This window comes from Acipenser ruthenus, chromosome 5 (genome assembly GCF_902713425.1).
Source record: "Acipenser ruthenus chromosome 5, fAciRut3.2 maternal haplotype, whole genome shotgun sequence".
Classification (NCBI taxonomy): Eukaryota; Metazoa; Chordata; class Actinopteri; order Acipenseriformes; family Acipenseridae; genus Acipenser; species Acipenser ruthenus.
Genome location: NC_081193.1, coordinates 62,885,894 through 62,904,001, shown reverse-complemented (window position 1 = coordinate 62,904,001; position 18,108 = coordinate 62,885,894). Strand labels below are relative to the sequence as shown.

At 37.7% G+C, this 18,108-nt stretch overlaps 1 protein-coding gene across 2 annotated transcripts in view; it reads right to left on the bottom strand.

The window, feature by feature from the left end:
- Positions 1-18,108, bottom strand: part of LOC117403084 (cysteine-rich motor neuron 1 protein-like) — a 287,122-nt gene that overhangs the window by 23,037 nt on the left and 245,977 nt on the right. For both annotated transcript variants that reach the window (XM_034004989.3, XM_059024357.1), the window contains 3 exons: positions 14,570-14,779; positions 7,627-7,842; positions 2,356-2,577 (listed from right to left, as the gene is read on the bottom strand). In XM_034004989.3, coding sequence (XP_033860880.1) covers positions 2,356-2,577; positions 7,627-7,842; positions 14,570-14,779 — 648 coding nt within the window. The remainder of the gene's footprint in view (positions 1-2,355; positions 2,578-7,626; positions 7,843-14,569; positions 14,780-18,108) is intronic.

The following is an 18,108-nucleotide window of genomic DNA, read 5'->3' as shown; positions in this document are numbered from 1 at the left end:
TGTTACTATATTATATATATTATATATATATATATATATATATATATATTCACATTATGGCACTTAATGATACACTAAAAATAAAATAAAGCCTATACATTAAAGCCCATTTTTCAGTAATTCAGACACACCACAAAAAAAGCCTTACAATGCTTTTTAATTGAACAGTAATATCACATTTAGAGCACACCTCAGGCTTGTAAAGTATATTTACCTACCATTTATATCCCCCATAAAGGATCATGGATGCTTTTCTCCTTTCTGTTGTGATCTACATGGGTAGTTTGCTCAATAACACGAACATGCATATAGCTTTCATTCGCCAATAACCAATCACAAGCCAAAAATAATGCATACTGTAAGTAGGCCACCTTAAGCTAGAATCTGAAAATCTCAAGAATCAATTGTAAAGAATATCTGTATACAGTGCTACCCCATTATAATACGGTTGTCGGGGTCTATAATTAGGAGACTGTGTTATTTGTGTTTCGCCTTATGACGAATATTGGCAGTTTTGTTCCCGAAATGATTCGCAATGCCCACAAGCCAAATTAATATTGTAGTGTACGGTGGAAAATGAAGGAAGGAGACACACACAATTTGCAGGTACTCAAATCCACGGCTTATTGGGACGATTATTCCCTGGGCCACACCAAAAACAGTCTTGCCCTCAACAGCACATTCACACAGCAGCTTGTTGTCTCACTCAGCTCTGCCCACACTGATGTGGGCACCCCCCTATATGCTTTCATCTCCCCACCTCCCTGGACGTCATCCACCAATCCCGGCTGAGGCAAGCGTGACACTTCCCTGCTAACAAGCACACACATACACAAACAAGCAAACAAACAAACGAAACAAACAGGGTCCGTAGACCAGTCCTGCAATAGTATAAATCAATATGCAGTATATAGAAACTGCTATTCCACCAGTTTAAAGTTTAAATTGTATATTTTTTACAATACACACTTTATACACACTTGCATTGTTTTGTGCTTGTTTTGTAACATTAACAGACAGTTAGTTTTTACTTTTAGAAAAAAATAAAAATACAGTGCAAGCACGGGAGCTTTATAAATACTGTATGTCCCAGTTTCAACTAAAATGAGTTTAAATACGGTAATGTAAAAATAACAATAAAACAAAATCAGTGTGTAGGTTTTCTTTTCTTTTTTGAGTTTATTACAATTTATCCCAGCATAATTCAAGATAACATCATCAGGCTCACTTAAAGTATCTGGAAAGTTCACCCAATGTTTGCGAGTCAAATTGCATTATGGAGGAAATGGGAGCCACGACCTTACCGTGTTATAACCGATTCCGCACTCTAACAGGTCACGTTATAACGGGGTAGCACTATACTAAGTTTACATTAGTTGCCAAATAATGGGTTTCATGGAATAACTTAGCAGTGGTTGAAATATTTCCTTCAGAAAAAGAAGGCTTAGCCCTTATAAGGACGTAAGAACATCAGAACATTTACGAAAGAAAGGAGGCCATTCTGTCTATCTAAGCTCACCTGGTTCCTAGAAGTTGATTTCTCTCAAAACTTTGTCAAGTTGGATCTTAAAGGATCCAAGTGATTCTGCCTCAACATGACTTGTTAACCCATCAACCCTCTCTGTGTAGATGTGTCTCCTTCCCCCTGTCCTAAGTCTATTTCGTCTTAATTTCCAACTGTGTCCTCTGGTCCTGGTTTTTGTACTATGCTTAAATCATTGATTAAGGTTAACTGTGTCAGCTCCTTTTAAGATTTTAAAGACTTCAATCATGCCCCCCCCCCCCCCCCGCCAATTCTGCTTTGTTCCAGGGTAAATAGATTCAGTTCTTTCAGTCTATCTCTCTAGCTCATTCCTTTATTTCAATGGGACTGTCAACAACCTTACTCTAGTCGCACCAGTCTCCCTCCAAGTGGCATTCTAACCTTGGTGTCTATATGTGAGTAAAACCCTCAGCACCTCTACACTATTTAATGACAATAGCTGACATTCACATATTGCCATCATCTACCAGTTTGTCAAGTATAGTACCTCTTAACTGTTCTCTTCTGTGGATGACCTTACAAAATGGTCCTGATGGGCTACTTTGTATGAATTGTAATAAGGTAAAGCAATTTTTAATGGTAGATTATTTTATTAACAATCCTAAATGAGATATGGGAGCATGTAATGTACTACAAGACGCTGTTTAATGTGTATCATTTGTATCGCTATGCACACCTCTTTTATGATATGCTATATCATGTGAAGGTATCACAATTCATCGATACACAATGAATCGTTACAACCCTAGTGAGGCTTGTGTTTCTCTGTGGACAGCAACATCGGCTCACCCTAATATCTAAAGAGGACTTACCGAGACAATAGGGGCAGCACTGGCCTTTCCTTAGAACAGGCCGAGCACAAGCCACTGGAGGGCAGGACTCTGAGAAGCAGCTGATTGCCCCTTCCTGGCAGACACAGCTGGTGCACACGTTGGGCTTCCATGACTCGGCCGCCAGGAAGATGTCCCCTTCCTCATTCTTGCAGTAGCCTGGCATGCTCTCATTGCTAGGTGACAAGGGCAGGAAGGGCTCGTCTGAAATGAAGAGGTCTGAAATTAATGTTCTCCTAAAGTTTGTGGTATTTTTATCACTATGGTTACCACAAGAACTCCCTTCAGCTTGAACTACTAAAGGGTTATAAATATAGCAAGTTATTTTGCAGTGCTGCTGTGTAAAAAACATTCATTCATCGCAGGTTTTATTGCATTAACTGCTTGGACCTTTGTTGAGGTAAAATTAAATGCTGCTTGAGGATTTAATCAGACTTGTGGACATCAAGATAATATGTTCTGCATCCCTTTTAAAAAATGTAAGCAACTGCCAATGTAGGCTCATACAGGTCCCTGTATTGCTAGTTCTCTGGGTTACTGCCATTGCATTTTGGAACTTCTTTAACTGTCTTGCATTGATCTACTACAGTCAAACCTGCTCCTGTGACCACCATTATTTAGCTACCACCTGGTCTAAGTGACCACTTTAAATTCCTACCAATGATATCTGTGCTTTTATTTAACTGTATTAAGCGACCACCTGTTCTTGGTTCCAGTAATCGTTTATATCGGAAGCTCTCTCGCACCCGCCAGAGACCACCGCTCTGCCTGCTTCACAGCGACACACAGGATACAGCAATACAGGAACACAAGAACCATGGCAACCAGAACAGCAGCAACATCGAACAGCGTGCAGCACCTTCTTATAACAGTCTTTTAACAGTGTTATGCTACAGCGATGAAACCGAGAAAGTGATTCTAGCAGAGTACATTTTATAATATGCCTTCAACAAGTTTGCTAGTTTTATGACGGGCAGCAGTGTGGGGTAGTGGTTAGGGCTCTGGACTCTTGACCGGAGGGTTGTGGGTTCAATCCCCAGTGGGGGACACTGCTGTTGTACCCTTGAGCAAGGTACTTTACCTAGATTGCTCCAGTAAAAACCCAACTGTATAAATGGGTAATTGTATGTAAAAATAATGTGATATCTGTATAATGTGAAATAATGTATAATGTGATAACTTGTAACAATTGTAAGTCGCCCTGGATAAGGGCGTCTGCTAAGAAATAAATAATAATAATAATAATAATGATGCAGAAAATTATTTTCGTGGTTATTTAATATGTTGTTATTTATTAATTTGTTTAATTTTTTTTTATAAGTAACTTATGTAGCAAACTTATATTGGAACATGACGCCATTTCCAATTAAGGCAAGGCTTTTTTAAATATAAGCTACAGTACATTAAGCAAATCTGCCTACAGCCAACTGTACTGGAAGTATTATGCATTTATTTGAAGGTGATAAGGTCCCACTATAATGGTAAAAAAAGAAGGTTGTATTAACACAAATAAATTAATGAGAGCTGATCAAACATCATGGGAAAACTACCACTTGGACATTTGTGAAATACACTGGAAGCAAGGAGTAAAGTTTGGAGTAGTGATAATAACACACCCCCAATCTTAACTCCAGTTTAGTGTTCTGCAGTGCTGAAAATAAAAATCCTTTGAATCTTTGGTTGACAAATTAATTACAACAAACCACAAACCCATATTTTAATGTGTGTACTTTGTTTTAAACTAATGCAGCCCAAACAGTGAATTGGAATGTTCTCTTGCAAACCAAATGCCCACAGAAGCTTTCTGCACTAGAACACAATTATGAACATTTTTCAATGATCATTTTAAATCACAACCTTTCCTTCTTAATTAGTGCTCTTCAGCCAATTACTTGGCATACTGGGTTGCAGAGACTCAATGACTCCTTCAGAATGAAATCTTGATCAAATACCTCTCCTTAATTATAGCCTATTTTAAATCCTAGTTTGCTTTTGTGTACTGATGTAGTGTAGTTGTTAGGTCTTGAAAAGTTGTGTATGTAAGATGGCACCATACATTCGTTTTTCTTGTAATGTATATCATTTTATACATACATTATAGTTCAAATGTACATAGAAAAAGTAATTTCATCCAAGCTGTAGCCTTCTACATTAAAGCCTTCTTGCTAAAGTAAATCCTGGACTATATTTTCAAACCATTTACTCCAATCATTAATTAGTTTTGTTGAAAGGAGAAACCAACAAGAACAGTATTTCAGTCCATGAACTTGCTTTGCTAATCTTTTAACATTTCAAATCTACCTTGTTTATAAATAGTGCCTTGCAAAAATATTCAGACCCCTGACCAATTCTCTCATATTACTGAATTACAAATGGTACATTGAAATTTCGTTGTGTTTGATATTTTATTTTAAAACACGAACTCAAAATCAATTATTGTAAGGTGACATTGGTTTTATGTTGGGAAATATTTTTTAAAAAAATAAAAAACTGAAATATCTTGCTTGCATAAGTATTCAACCCCCAAACATTAATATTTGTTAGAGCCATCTTCCGCTGCAATAACAGCTTTAAGTCTTTTGGGGTAAGTATGTACCAGCTTTGCACACAGTGTCGGAGTGATTTTGGCCCATTCTTCTTGGCAGATTTGCTCCAGGTTGTTCAGGTTGGTTGGACGACGCTTGTGGACTGCAATTTTCAAATAGTGCCACAGATTCTCAATGGGATTGAGATCAGGACCTTTTTGTTCTTGAGCCACTCCAATGTTGCTTTGGCCTTGTGCTTGGGATCATTGTCCTGCTGAAAGGTGAATTCCCTCCCAAGCTTCAGTTTTTTAGCGGACTGAAGCAGGTTCTCTTGCAGTATTTCCCTGTATTTTGCTCCATCCATTCTTCCTTCAATTTTAACAAGATGCCCAGTCCCTGCTGATGAGAAGCATCCCCACAGCATGATGCTGCCACCACCATACTTCACTGTAGGGATGGTGTGTCTTGAGGCATGGGCAGTGTTAGGTTTGCGCCACACAGAGCGCTTTGAGTTTTGGCCAAAAAGCTCTATCTTGGTCTCATCTGACCACAAAACCTTTTCCCACATCGCAGCTGGGTCACTCTCATGCTTTCTGGCAAACTCCAGACGTGCTTTCAGATGGTACTTTTTGAGTAACGGCTTCTTTCTTGCCACCCTCCCATACAGGCCAGTGTTATGCAGAGCTCTTGATATGGTTGACTGGTGCACCATTTCTCCACTCCCAGCCACTGAACTCTGTAGCTCCTTCTAAGTGATTGTTGGCCTCTCTGTGGCTTCTCTCACAAGTCTCCTTCTTGTTTGAATGCTGAGTTTTGAGGGACAGCCTTTTCTTGGCAGTGACTGGGTGGTGTGATGCAGCTTCCACTTCCTGATTGATCCAACTGTGCTCACTGGGATATCCAAACACTTGGATATTATTTTGTACCCTTTCCCTAATCTATGCATTTGTACTACTTTATCTCTAACTTCTGTAGAATGCTCTTTGGTCTTCATTTTCCTTCAGATTCACAGCCTGACCAATGATCCTTCAACAGTGGGATTTTTATCCAGAAAATGTGACAGCAACTTTAATGGTTCACAGGTGGAGGCCAATGGTAAGGTAATTGTGTCCTCGTTAGGACAATTTCTTTCATCGGTGTAAACTGGGAGCTTTCACAGCACAGGGGTTGAATACTTATGCAAGCAAGTTTTTTATTTTTCTTAAATATTTCCCAACATAAAACCAATGTCACGTTACAATAATTGATTTTGAGTTTCAGTATTTTAAAATAAAATATCAAACAGAATGAAATTTCAATGTACCATTTGTAATTCAGTAATATGAGAGAATTGGTCAGGGGTCTGAATACTTTTGCAAGGACAGGACCTCATAATTACAGCAAACCAATCTGTGGGTGTGTGTTTGGTTGTTACCATGACTGCACGTAGATTAGTCATTCTAATTGCTCCTGACAAAGCAAAGCTACCATGGCCTATCATGTGATTGAGTACATTTTCACTACAACTGGAGTTTTTCGGAAACCACAGATTAGAGCTTTAAAACAAAACACAAAACACCCACCCACGTGGTCTACATTGTGTGCTGGGGTTATCTAAGGTTTCCCCCATGGTGTAAAAGTTTAATTTCATGAAGTGGGAATATCTTTGACTAGTGAAGTCAGTGCAAGGTCTGCTACCTCCTGCCAACCAGTTCTGGGAAAAGCTGTGACGAAGACAACTGAGGGACAGAAGTCAAATTTAACACCAGAAATGTTGTACTGTAAAGAAGTATTACCCCCAGAAATGGACAGGTAACATGGTCTTAGTATAACCCTTTCGGTGGAATCCGATCGCAAAATGTTAGCAAATTAATCCAAAAGAAGTACGATTGCACCCGCATGTGATCGAATGCGTGATTGCATGCGACTGGATTGCATCGAAACTGCATAGTTTATCGTGGCCTTTAGATAGACAGAAAGCTAGATGGGTGAATTTTAGTTTTTTTTTTGTTTTCTGTCAGGAGATATGGTGGTCACAAGTACAAGATTACCAGAAATCATACTAAATCGTTCAAAATGTCCATAAACCCAAAAATAAATTAACAAAACATTCATTTTAGTGAAATATTCAAAGGATAAACTTTAGGGATAACCCGCCAATCAAAATGCATTTCACTAAAGCCCCAAGCCAATAGAGATACCTTTATAATGAGGTGCATCATTTCAGTATCTTAGGTTTTGGTTTCAATTACTGTATACCAGGATTTTAAACTGCAGCATTACTGGAGAGCATACTAAATTGCTTTAAATAAACCAAGGATGCTTATCAAATAATTATTTATTTTTAACAGAAGATGTTGATCAGTTGACAGATCTATCAGATTGCGAACTTCTTCACATTTGTGCACCTGTCAATTTGGTGTAAAATCAAAACCAGGCATGGTATTTATAAAATTCTTTTTGATCCTAGTTCTTGAAGGTTGTGGATACCACTGATCACTAGGAGATCACTAGATTACACTTGAGTACATTTTAAAACATATTGTTTTACATTCAAAATAGGTAATTGTAGGGTATATTTCAACATAGAGTGAAAATGTTATTCTCTTAATAATCTTCAGACTTTCAGCTGTTTTGGTGGATTTGTCCTGATACAACAAGCCAAAAAAGTCAGGTTATGTCAGACCTCAAACAGGCAGAATTTTTCACCGTAGCAGAAGGGTTAGAGTATTATATATGTGTTTCTTACCTGGACACTGTGGGCAGCAGGAGTCCTGTGTTCTGATAGGGTTCTGGCAGAGGAGGGGCGGGCAGACCTCGGTTTCACACAGCACTCTTCCACTGTGGCAGGTGCACTGAGTGCAGGAGTCAATGTTCCATGTCTCCCCTTCCACAAAATACTCTCCCCCGGGAGCATGGCAGATAGAAGAGTCGCTTAGCTCTGGCGTCCGAGAACTGGAGTCGTCTAAAAAAAAAACACATTAAAATAACATGCATTTAGAATTGGAAACAGCCCTCATGAAAGTATTACCAAAACTTGTGAAAAAGCATGTTTGAGTAAATTCTCACTATTTATCATTTTCATAAAATGTAAAATCTGCTTTGTTTTTGTATTTGAACTTAATCATGTTTGGGTTTGCTCAGTAAAGTGGTTTAAGTAAATATGCTTATTGCCAGAGCTTTTAACAGAAGTTTGAAAATATTCTCATTTTGAAGCAAGTGCACTGGCAAAGAGCCTAAATTGTGTTGATAATTTAAACATAATGTCTGTGGTAGTGTTGAAAATCTGAGCTCCAACCGCTTTGACTTAGAGGAACAGTTTAAAAATGCTTAAAGAGGCAACACAAGCTGAAATTAAATGACATTCTCCTCAAGCCTGTGAATACAGTTTCACCATATCAGGAGCTTTTGAAAATCTTTATGACAAGCTCCATAAAAAGACTAGCTCAACCTTAAGATTCAACCTTTTAAGTACAGAGATAAATGTGAAGATCCCACTATATTAAGACCATTGTCTTTCTTATGCTCTACTCTGCCACATCAAAAGTTGTCATTGTTACTTGGTCATCTGAATTCAATGCAGGCACTTTGAAATTAGATACAAGGGAGAGAAAGCAGTCTCCCTATTGATTTTAGCAGGCTTGTATCATCCATTATTAAAAGAATAACATGCGGCCTTCTGAAACATCTCACTTTTTATTATTCTCGAGTAAAGGACACGAAGACTATTATTATCATATTCATATATATATATATATATATATATATATATATATATATATATATATATATATATATATATAAAGTGTGTAGCCAACAGCCTTAACTAGACAGCCAATTAGACCGTTCTAACTTGCATTACTCACGTAGAACCGTTACATTTATCACTGTCTATTACCCGACTATGATTAATAACACAAGACTGCAACCACCTACTGAACATTCCATAAAAGATCTCCTATGAAGCCTTCCGCTAGTGTGTACTGCACCAAACTTATTATGGCACAAGGGGGTACAGTGACCACATTACACAGAAAAGAAGTGTGATTCAAATCTAGAACTCCACAGCCATTTCTGCTGAAATGGTTGTGTGGCTTTCTTTTTTCATTATTTATTCTATGGAAATTACCACTCTACTGACTGTTGGGTACAAATGTAGCTTCAAGAATGTGTTAGAGTTGGGAATGTGGTTCAATTACTCTTTTCATCTGTTTTATCTCACCTTACCTATCCTTTACATAACATGCTTTCTTGCAATAACCTTCATCCTTGTGGCACCATTAAGCTGATATTGCTATATAAGGTGCCAATTGGTGACGGCTGGGGTGAGTTTTTGCTACAGTCCTTTTAGTTTTTACTAGGCAGAGCTTACTCAGGGCTACCAACTAGGGGCATGCGAGTGGGTACAACAGCATATCAGGGATTGGAACTACACTTATTTTTCAATTATATCCTATCTAAATAAAACAAATTACAAAATCTCCTTGACAATAACTTTCACGCCTTTTTCTTTATTGACTTACATTTTCTTTTGCATAGATTGCAGAAACCTTTTCTAACCACATTTCTTCAATAAAACCTTTTCATAGCAGACTAAACAATAGAGGTGTTTACTTTCACAAAGTAGAAGGAGGAAAACAAAAAAAATGATTGTCTCCCATATATGCATATACAGTTTAGAACAATTTGTAGATTATATTTTTCACTTTGACATTATGGACTTTTTTGTGTTGATCAGTGGCAAAAACTCCTAATTAAATCCATTTTGATTCCATGTTGTAACACAATAAAATGTGGAAAAGTCCAAGGGGGGTGAATACTTTTGAGAGCCACTGTAAATGATTTCTTCTACACCATAGGAGATTTTCAACATGATAAATAAAGGAGAATTAGCAGGTGACACTGCTTGATTAATGTGCTGCCACTGAGCAGACAGGGCTGAGCCAAATGACACATCAGAGGGGATTAAAAAAAGGCATTCTTTTCAATTTGGAACATGGTTATTAAATCAGTGAGTCAGTGCTGATTAAAGTAAACTGATGCTTAAGAACTACTGATCAGAGACTGGCAAGATTTAGCGTATGAAGTATTGTAATTAAGCGATAGTGCCTGTCGATGATGGCTCTACCATGTGATGGGAGTTAGACGAAGGCGAGAGCGCTAACGAAAATCAAGGTCAACTATCACACGGTAGAGCTATCATCGAGAGGGCACTATCACTATTAGAAAACTATTTTTACCATTGTTTTCCTTAAAAAAAAGAAAAACTTAGATTTACCTTGAACGTCTACAGATTCATCGGGTATCTTTCTGCTGAGTAAAGATTCTAAGAAAATAGTCCCGAACATTTTTTAAATAAAAGAACAAGGATGACACACACAAAGAGAAAAACAATGAGTTTGTATTCAGTAAATTGATTTTTATTTATTAACTTGTTAGGGTTTTGAACCCCTATTTATAATCAGGACATTGCCTGAGGAATAAATAGAGCAACAATCCGTGTACGATGGAGTCAAACAACTAAACACCACTCTAAAATGCCTCTTAACTCACCATGTTTACACCTTCAGCCAAAGCCTTTTTCTCCTAAATCTGTGTATGAATGGAGCAATATTACTGAACTGTCCGCATCTCGCTTTGTTGTTGCTGAAAGATGCTGTATCTGTGCGCCAGTCGAGCTGACAGCCTGTGATTGGTTCTTGAGTGTTGCAGGTACAGGACTGGTTGCTTTCGTCAATGCAATTGATTGGCTGGTTTTGGTGCATAATACAATTAATTTGGACCAATTGTGTCTTTGTTTAGTATTTACTGTCCAATGTGAACAACGCTTAAAAATACAGTAAGTCACATACGCAGATTTAAATTGGATTCACAGTTGGTGCTGAGACATTCCAGCGGACATCTACTGTCTATTAGAGCCCACTAGAGCTGGAAGCTGATGGTACTGAATCATTTTCTAATAGATTACAATACATGGTGATTCATAATACATGCAACATTGTTGGTTTTCATGGTTTTCCATTCAACCTAAACGTTGACATCCTGTTTGCCAAATGATGCATGTCATAGACTTTTTTTTTCCTTTACATATCATCCCCCACGTCAGCGTTCCCGCTAAGGCTAAAATGCGTGCATTTTTCGCAATAACTGGCAACAACCTTCGCACTCAGTTTACTAACTTTCGCAAGATATTGTCATAAACATCAACCTCAATCGAGACTCCAGCCACTCGAGGTAAACCTATTATTTTTGAGACCATTCTTACAAACCATTAACAAGCATATTTGCATACTTACCAAGGGCCAAAAAATACTCTCATATAATAGACTTATCCCCTCAACTCAACACCACACGACCAGCATGACAGTAAACATAGACACAATGAAGCGTTCTTATATTTGTATACTGGTAAGTTAGTGATCAGCCGCACGAAGAGCACAGCGTGTGGTTTTCACTAACAGCAGAATAAATGAATTTTTTTCTATGTGTAAATATTGGGACTTTCTTCCTATGCATTGGGACGCGGGACATTTGCTGGGAAATCGGGACTGTCCCGACCATATGTATCTGGTCAGAGCTCGGTGCAGAGCTCCCTCGGGCACTGACAAAACTACTGTTACAGGGAGGGCGAAGCAGGCGTCTGGAGATTCTGCCTCAACAGAGAGTGCTGCTCGGTGCTGCTCATGAACTTTACAGTTTTTAACTCGTCATATAATTGAATACTAAAATCAGTGAAGCACAATCTTCCTGCATTATTTAGAAGTATAAATACTCCGGTAAACATAAATAAAAATCACAATACTCACACTTTGACGGTTTTTGTTTTATTTCCCTTTTAAATAACAACCATTTCAGAAATCATCTTAAATGTTTTGACACTGGTAGAAATGTAATCAGCACATTAGTCATAAATACACAATTAAGTGTACAGTAAATGAAGAATACCATGAAACTCAACATGGCGGCTATGCCAACAAAGAAAAAAAGCAATGTTTCAGTAAGACAGAGCTAAAAGAAATCTGATTATCTAGATGAGGATGGTGCGATAGTATTCTTAAAGATTTGCTGTAATTCGCGTGATCACGTACAAGTCCATACCATTAAATATCATAATGCCAGTTGTAAACACGTAGAGAATAAGAAAGCAAATAAGACGGCAACAGTGGCAAAGCACTGCATTCTTCTCTGCTGAAAAACTAAGAGCTAAGATACTGCGCTTAAGATGGAGCTTTCCTGAAGTAAGTAAGCTAAATTAATTGCATGTTTCATTATTGTTTAGTTTATTTCTTTCCACGCTACCTGCCTTTAATGAAGCTATAAATTAGCAATTTAAACCATGGCCGTTTCTTAATTGAATTATATTTTCTGACGATGAAGAAATTAGCTCAAAACTATTTTTCTATCTTACAATCCTTACAGGAAATTGATCACTTTACTGTGTAAAGTATGTAGTCACTACACTTCACACCGTTGGTTTCATAAAGACATTCTGTCTGGAGACATGCCTCTTTTTAAACCTTGCAAATAACACTGCAGAATTAGGAAAGAAACAATTGAGTGGATTAATTATGCATTTACATTAAAAGGGGCGCTATTTAAATTACATTCGGGTAATACATAGCAATGAACCTGTTTTAAGCAACGAGTCAGTCAACACGCCCTTATCAGTGTTTCATATTTTATCCTGGTTAATATTAGAATTCCAGTAAAAAGCTAAACTTAATTTGTGGAATACTGTACATAGGATTACTCTCACATGACATTGCTGGACTGTTACTAAACTGTTTACTATGTTGTTGTAAATGCCAGCAATAAGTTAAACAGATCTTTTCAAAACACCTTTATTTGTAGACTGAACTACTGTGTTAGTCGAAGACTGTAAATATGATTCTCACAACTGTGCTGGACATTTGGTTTTCTGAACTGTTGTAATATAATTCTTAGGATTTCCTGCATATTTTAATGCCAGCAATGAGCCAAGTGATGTCTATAAACATAATGACAGGTTTGAAGTGTCTTCAGGTGCTTTACTTATGATTACAGCAACAAGAGTCTGATTGAAAAAAAAAGAATTGTGGTAATATTTTAACTACCAACATTATATTTATGTTCAAATGGAATTGGCCATTTTTGAAAAACTGAATTTGGCATTCCCAAGAATGGAACAATTAGTAGCCCTAAAGATGGTTACAATTGAAGGCAGTGCAGATGCCAGTGTTTTATGCAGTAGTATAAAGCAATTTTATGCAGGCCACCAGTTAAGCATGCAGTCTATATCTATGATAACAACCGACAGCGCTGCATAGGATCAGAGGATGACTCAAAAATCAGAGGCAGAGCCACAATAAATGTCTTGTTTAAATTTAAAGTAAATTGTAAAATTGTTGAGATACTTGTGTTGGAATATTGTTTCAAAATTGTACAATGCAACAAAAAATATATTAAAAGGGTTAATGCGTGGCCGAAGGTTTCTCACTGATAATTTACCCTCGCAGTCAAAACGGCAAGTTTCTCAGTATCTAAAAAGCTTAGAGGGAACACTGCTCCATGTACACTCCCCCAAAAATATGTTTTATCTGTAGGGAAGTAAGCATCCTTTTCACTTTAAACCAGACTGCTGTTTGGTATTTCAAACTACAAGGGATTGTAATGGTGTTTGATCTGGTATCATTGGAAGGATGAATCAAAGGGAGAATTGTACTGCAGGAACTGAGTAGCTTATGTTATAGTTAGCTTACTACTGATTGAGCTGATCACTGATGGATAGTGTGCACAGATTCAAAGAAGTCAGGTAGTGCAGTGAAGGGATGGAAGGCCAGATTAAAAGGAAAAATCAGAAACAGCTGTAGTGGCTGTGTAAAAGGGATGCTTGTTTCTCAGGTGCTTTGTTGTCTGAGTTACCAAATAAATAAAAGGCAAAGGGAAAAGAAAGAAGTACAAGACAGACAAACAAGAAAATAAATATGCCTTCATATGATGTTAGCATTGTAATAAGTTTTTATCTATTGGGGACTGTGAAAGGGTAGCGTCACTGCCAAGGCTTGTTTCTGTCAGGGAGAGACTCAGACACAAGAAGCTGCAGTGTTAAACCACTACTGCGCACAAAAATGAACAAACAGAAACACTAACAAACAAATAGGCACAAGGGCCAAAATAAAAGATTTACACAAAACACACAAAAAATACAGCACAGCAAACATCTCACACACCTTCACCAACCTTAACATTAACACCAGTGATTTTTCCCTTTTTATACACCTGTGGCTGGAGCCTAATTAATCATCAATTATTTAATTATGGCCCCAGCCACATTTCCACGTGTATGCAGACAGGCAGGAATTTAACCCCCTCCTTGCCAACCCAATATTCCCCACACACATCCACACATTACACCCTGCCATAGGGACTGGATTATTACACCTTCAAACTTCAGAAGCAAGCAAAGTTCTGCATGACCAATATTCAGATGGGGCACCTCCCAAGAACAATCAGACGCTGCAGTTTATAGTGTTGGGGCATTCTTCCGTATGAGCCAGAGCTCTGTCGAACACGCACGATGTAAGGATGTGCTGTAGAAAGTGTCATTAAAGTAATGTCCTGTCTACACCATATACTGTCAATAAGGAAATGGCTGTTGTACTTGCTTAATAATTGGTTGTACTTGCTTAAAAATGGCTTGGATATCTCCTTACCTGGACAAGATGAGCAGCACTGCCCAGGCCGGATGGTGGGGTTGTCACAGGCAGGAACTGGGCAAGTGATGAGGGCACACATCTCCCGGCCGTTGTGGCAGTAACAGTCTCTGCAACCATCATGCCAGCTTTCCCCGCTCTCATGACGCCTACCATCCATGGATAGGCAGGAACCAGTTTTGACTGGAGGACCAACTGAAGTGGGCATTTCTGTGTAAACACAGGGAAAGAGAAAGGCACAGTTTAATTAGGACGCCAGCGACAGGAATGCTCCACTAGAATATCAATTGTGTTAGGTGGAATGTACTACGGTCAAGTGGAATGCTCCATGGCACTTTCAGTAATAACAAAGTAAAATGTTGACTAAGCATTACTGGAGGTATTAAGTCACAGCTAGATTTAATTAAACATTTTACAGTACAGGGGAATCATCTATCATTGATTATCAATGAGAAAAATATGTGGTTAATGCAAAATGCTCTAATAAAATCCAGCTGCAGATTATCCTGGAGGGGTACAAGTTGATCTGAAGGACCACTAAGCCCAGTAGACAAACCACGCTGAAGGTTTCAAGTCTAGTACCAGAAATGGGGGCAAAAAAAGCTTTGTCTTTGCCTTTGCAGCAGATATAAAAAAGTTGTTTGGATCCGTTTTCCTACATAAGAGGATGCATGTTTAAATATTAATCAGACATTAATTAAATATGGCTGATTAATAGTCGATATACTCCACTGTATAAATATTTCAGCATTTTTATTCATTATTTTTATTATAATTAATATTTAACAAAGAAAAACACTTTTGTGCTGGTTCTCAGCTGTGCACTTAAGAGGCACGCTGTCAGACTGATTAAAAAGAAGCTCTGCAATTCTTCCTTGAAAATAAACTAATCAGAACGGGAGCACTTACACAAAATATAATTATCACAATTCAGAGAGCAAGTCAGTGTACCGACACAAAACACAGCTATCTACCGTGGGTTCCATGGAAAATGTGCTCGGAACCATGGTAAACTAATGGTACCTTGAGGCACATCACTGCGGTTATTGTGCATTGTAGCTTGACGTGTAAAACCAATACTCTATTTTTCTAGCAGAGTACACCAGAGAGCTTTCAGGAATTTAATGAACCTTATACCGTTGTTCCTTAACAAGATGATTTCTGCTGTAGATCGGTTTCTCTCTGTAGGGGTATTGTGTGAGTACTGTATTAAAAAAGGTATGGCATTTTTAAAATGAATTATGCACACAAATGCTATTTAAATGAAAATGTTATTCATGGTAGTTTTTCATGGTGTGAAAATTCCTGTGGAAAAAAAAAATCAATAAATGTTGGTATGTTATCTATCTGAAAAACACTTTATTAATATTAATCAAATATATTTAATCCCCAGTTAAGTAAACAGCCCCATATGGTTTAAAAACAGTTTAAACATATTTAACTTTGTGTTGCTTTAATGCCCATTTCAGTTATACTGTCTTCTGTAAAATGTATCCCACTGTTACATGTTTGTAATACAGTGGTAGCCAAAACCAGCTATACAAATGGCGAAATAGAACTCTTCAATGCGATAAGCAGTTTAGTTAACCTGTCCTGCATCTTCTGTACACTAGAGGACGTTATATGACTAGAAACTCGCTTGTCACAGATTACTACTGAAATACAGTGTTTCACCAACAGGTGTCACATGCTGAAGCTCACAAATACCAATACTGAATTAAAGACATTTTTATACTCTATTGTATAAATGCCAGACCTGGCTTTAGTGTTAGGCGAATTAGGCGAACGCCTAGGGCGGCGATTTTAAGAGGGTGGCAAAATGAAAGACAGCTCTTAAGTTGTTTTTAGTCTTTTAAGAGAACCAGCAGGCATCAGCTAGCTTTATTCTCTATGTTGTCTGTTTTTAATATAGCCCCTTTTGTCACTGGCATGATCTACCCATTTATTTATTTTATTTATTTCTTAGCAGACGCCCTTATCCAGGGCGACTTACAATTGTTGCAAGATATCACATTATTTTTACATACAAATTACCCATTTATACCGTTGGGTTTTTACTGGAGCAATCCAGTCAGAACCTACCCGGGAAGGACCCGGTGTCATGCGGGTTGGGTATGTGATTTCACACTGCTTTTGAGGGTTGATCTGGGTGACAGAAGCAAATGCACAATGCGCGTATCAATGCCCCGGAAGCAACTTGTTACAGACGCTTCCATCCAAGCTTCTCTGGATTGAACCGTCTGCCCAAATGTTGATTAGAGAAAATGTTTCTTCATCCCTGGTGCAATCAGGCTCATGGCGTGTCTCAAGCAACAAATATGGCAGAAACCTTCCTGCAGAAGTTGTTTAAAAAATATGTTTTAAAATATTTATACAATTTGTTTGATAACTATACTTTGAAAGTGTCTTTAATTTTCATATTTTTACACTTCTAAGGAATCGCATTTTTTAAGACGGTCAGGTGACTTACTCGTTTCCTTTCAGTTAACTGAAACTAGATTTGTTGGCGGTTCAGCGGTTACAGTATAGGCAATTATAATAACTTGAGTTACACTAGTTGATTATCATTATTACGAACCATGTCTGATGGAAGACCACGGCTGTCAGGGGATGAATATCGGAAAAGAAAAGCCAAAGAAGAAGCTCTTGTATCGAGCCAAAAAGGAGTGCTAAACAATTGGTTGAAGAACAGTTTTCACGCTTTGGGAACGTAGTAATTATCAACATAAACGAGACGGGACAAACACACAATTTATAATAAGGTGAAAAGAAGACAGATTCATAAGTCATGTGTTGGTTTCTTATAAACAGAACATAACTGTATCTGCAGGAATTGTATTTAAATATCTTTCCAAAAGTGTGGTGTACAGATAAGTGAAGGTGACATCAAAAAGACTTTATCAAAACATGCATGCCCAAAACATTAGCACCTCAGCCTTCTCCTCTCCACTGCATCAGTTTATTGGTGTTTCCGCCAGGTCCTAGTGGCGACTGTATACCGAGTAGCAATTTTAATAACAAAGTAATAATGTGCAGTATATTGTATAACTGTATTGATTCGATGTATAATTTGTTTTACATTCTTTGCTTGATAAGATCGGAGAACATTGTACTGATAATTAGTGCATTTACTACTGTAGCGAAGTAGAATGCCGTAAAAGTTCAAATACGCCGGGACTCTAATAAGCGCCGGGGCTGCTGGGAAATATGGTAAATAGATGCCGGCTTTCTTTTAAACGCCAGGTTATGAATAATAATATAATGCACGTCATACTGAATGTTCCAGCCAAAACACACACATGGCTGTACAGCAAGCTTACCAATTTGTTTTTCAACAGCGATGAAGAGACCCGAGGCTCAGGATGAATGATAAGAAAACTGAATTTTATTTATTTTAAAAGGTACAAGTATCAGTTTTTTTATGACGTTATTCATTTTAGTATAAATACCCCATTGTTGTTTTGCTGAAAGTAAGTAAAATACAAACTTGTTTTCTGATATTAACAGGGTTGCCTTTTAGTGTATTTGTGTGTTTTTAT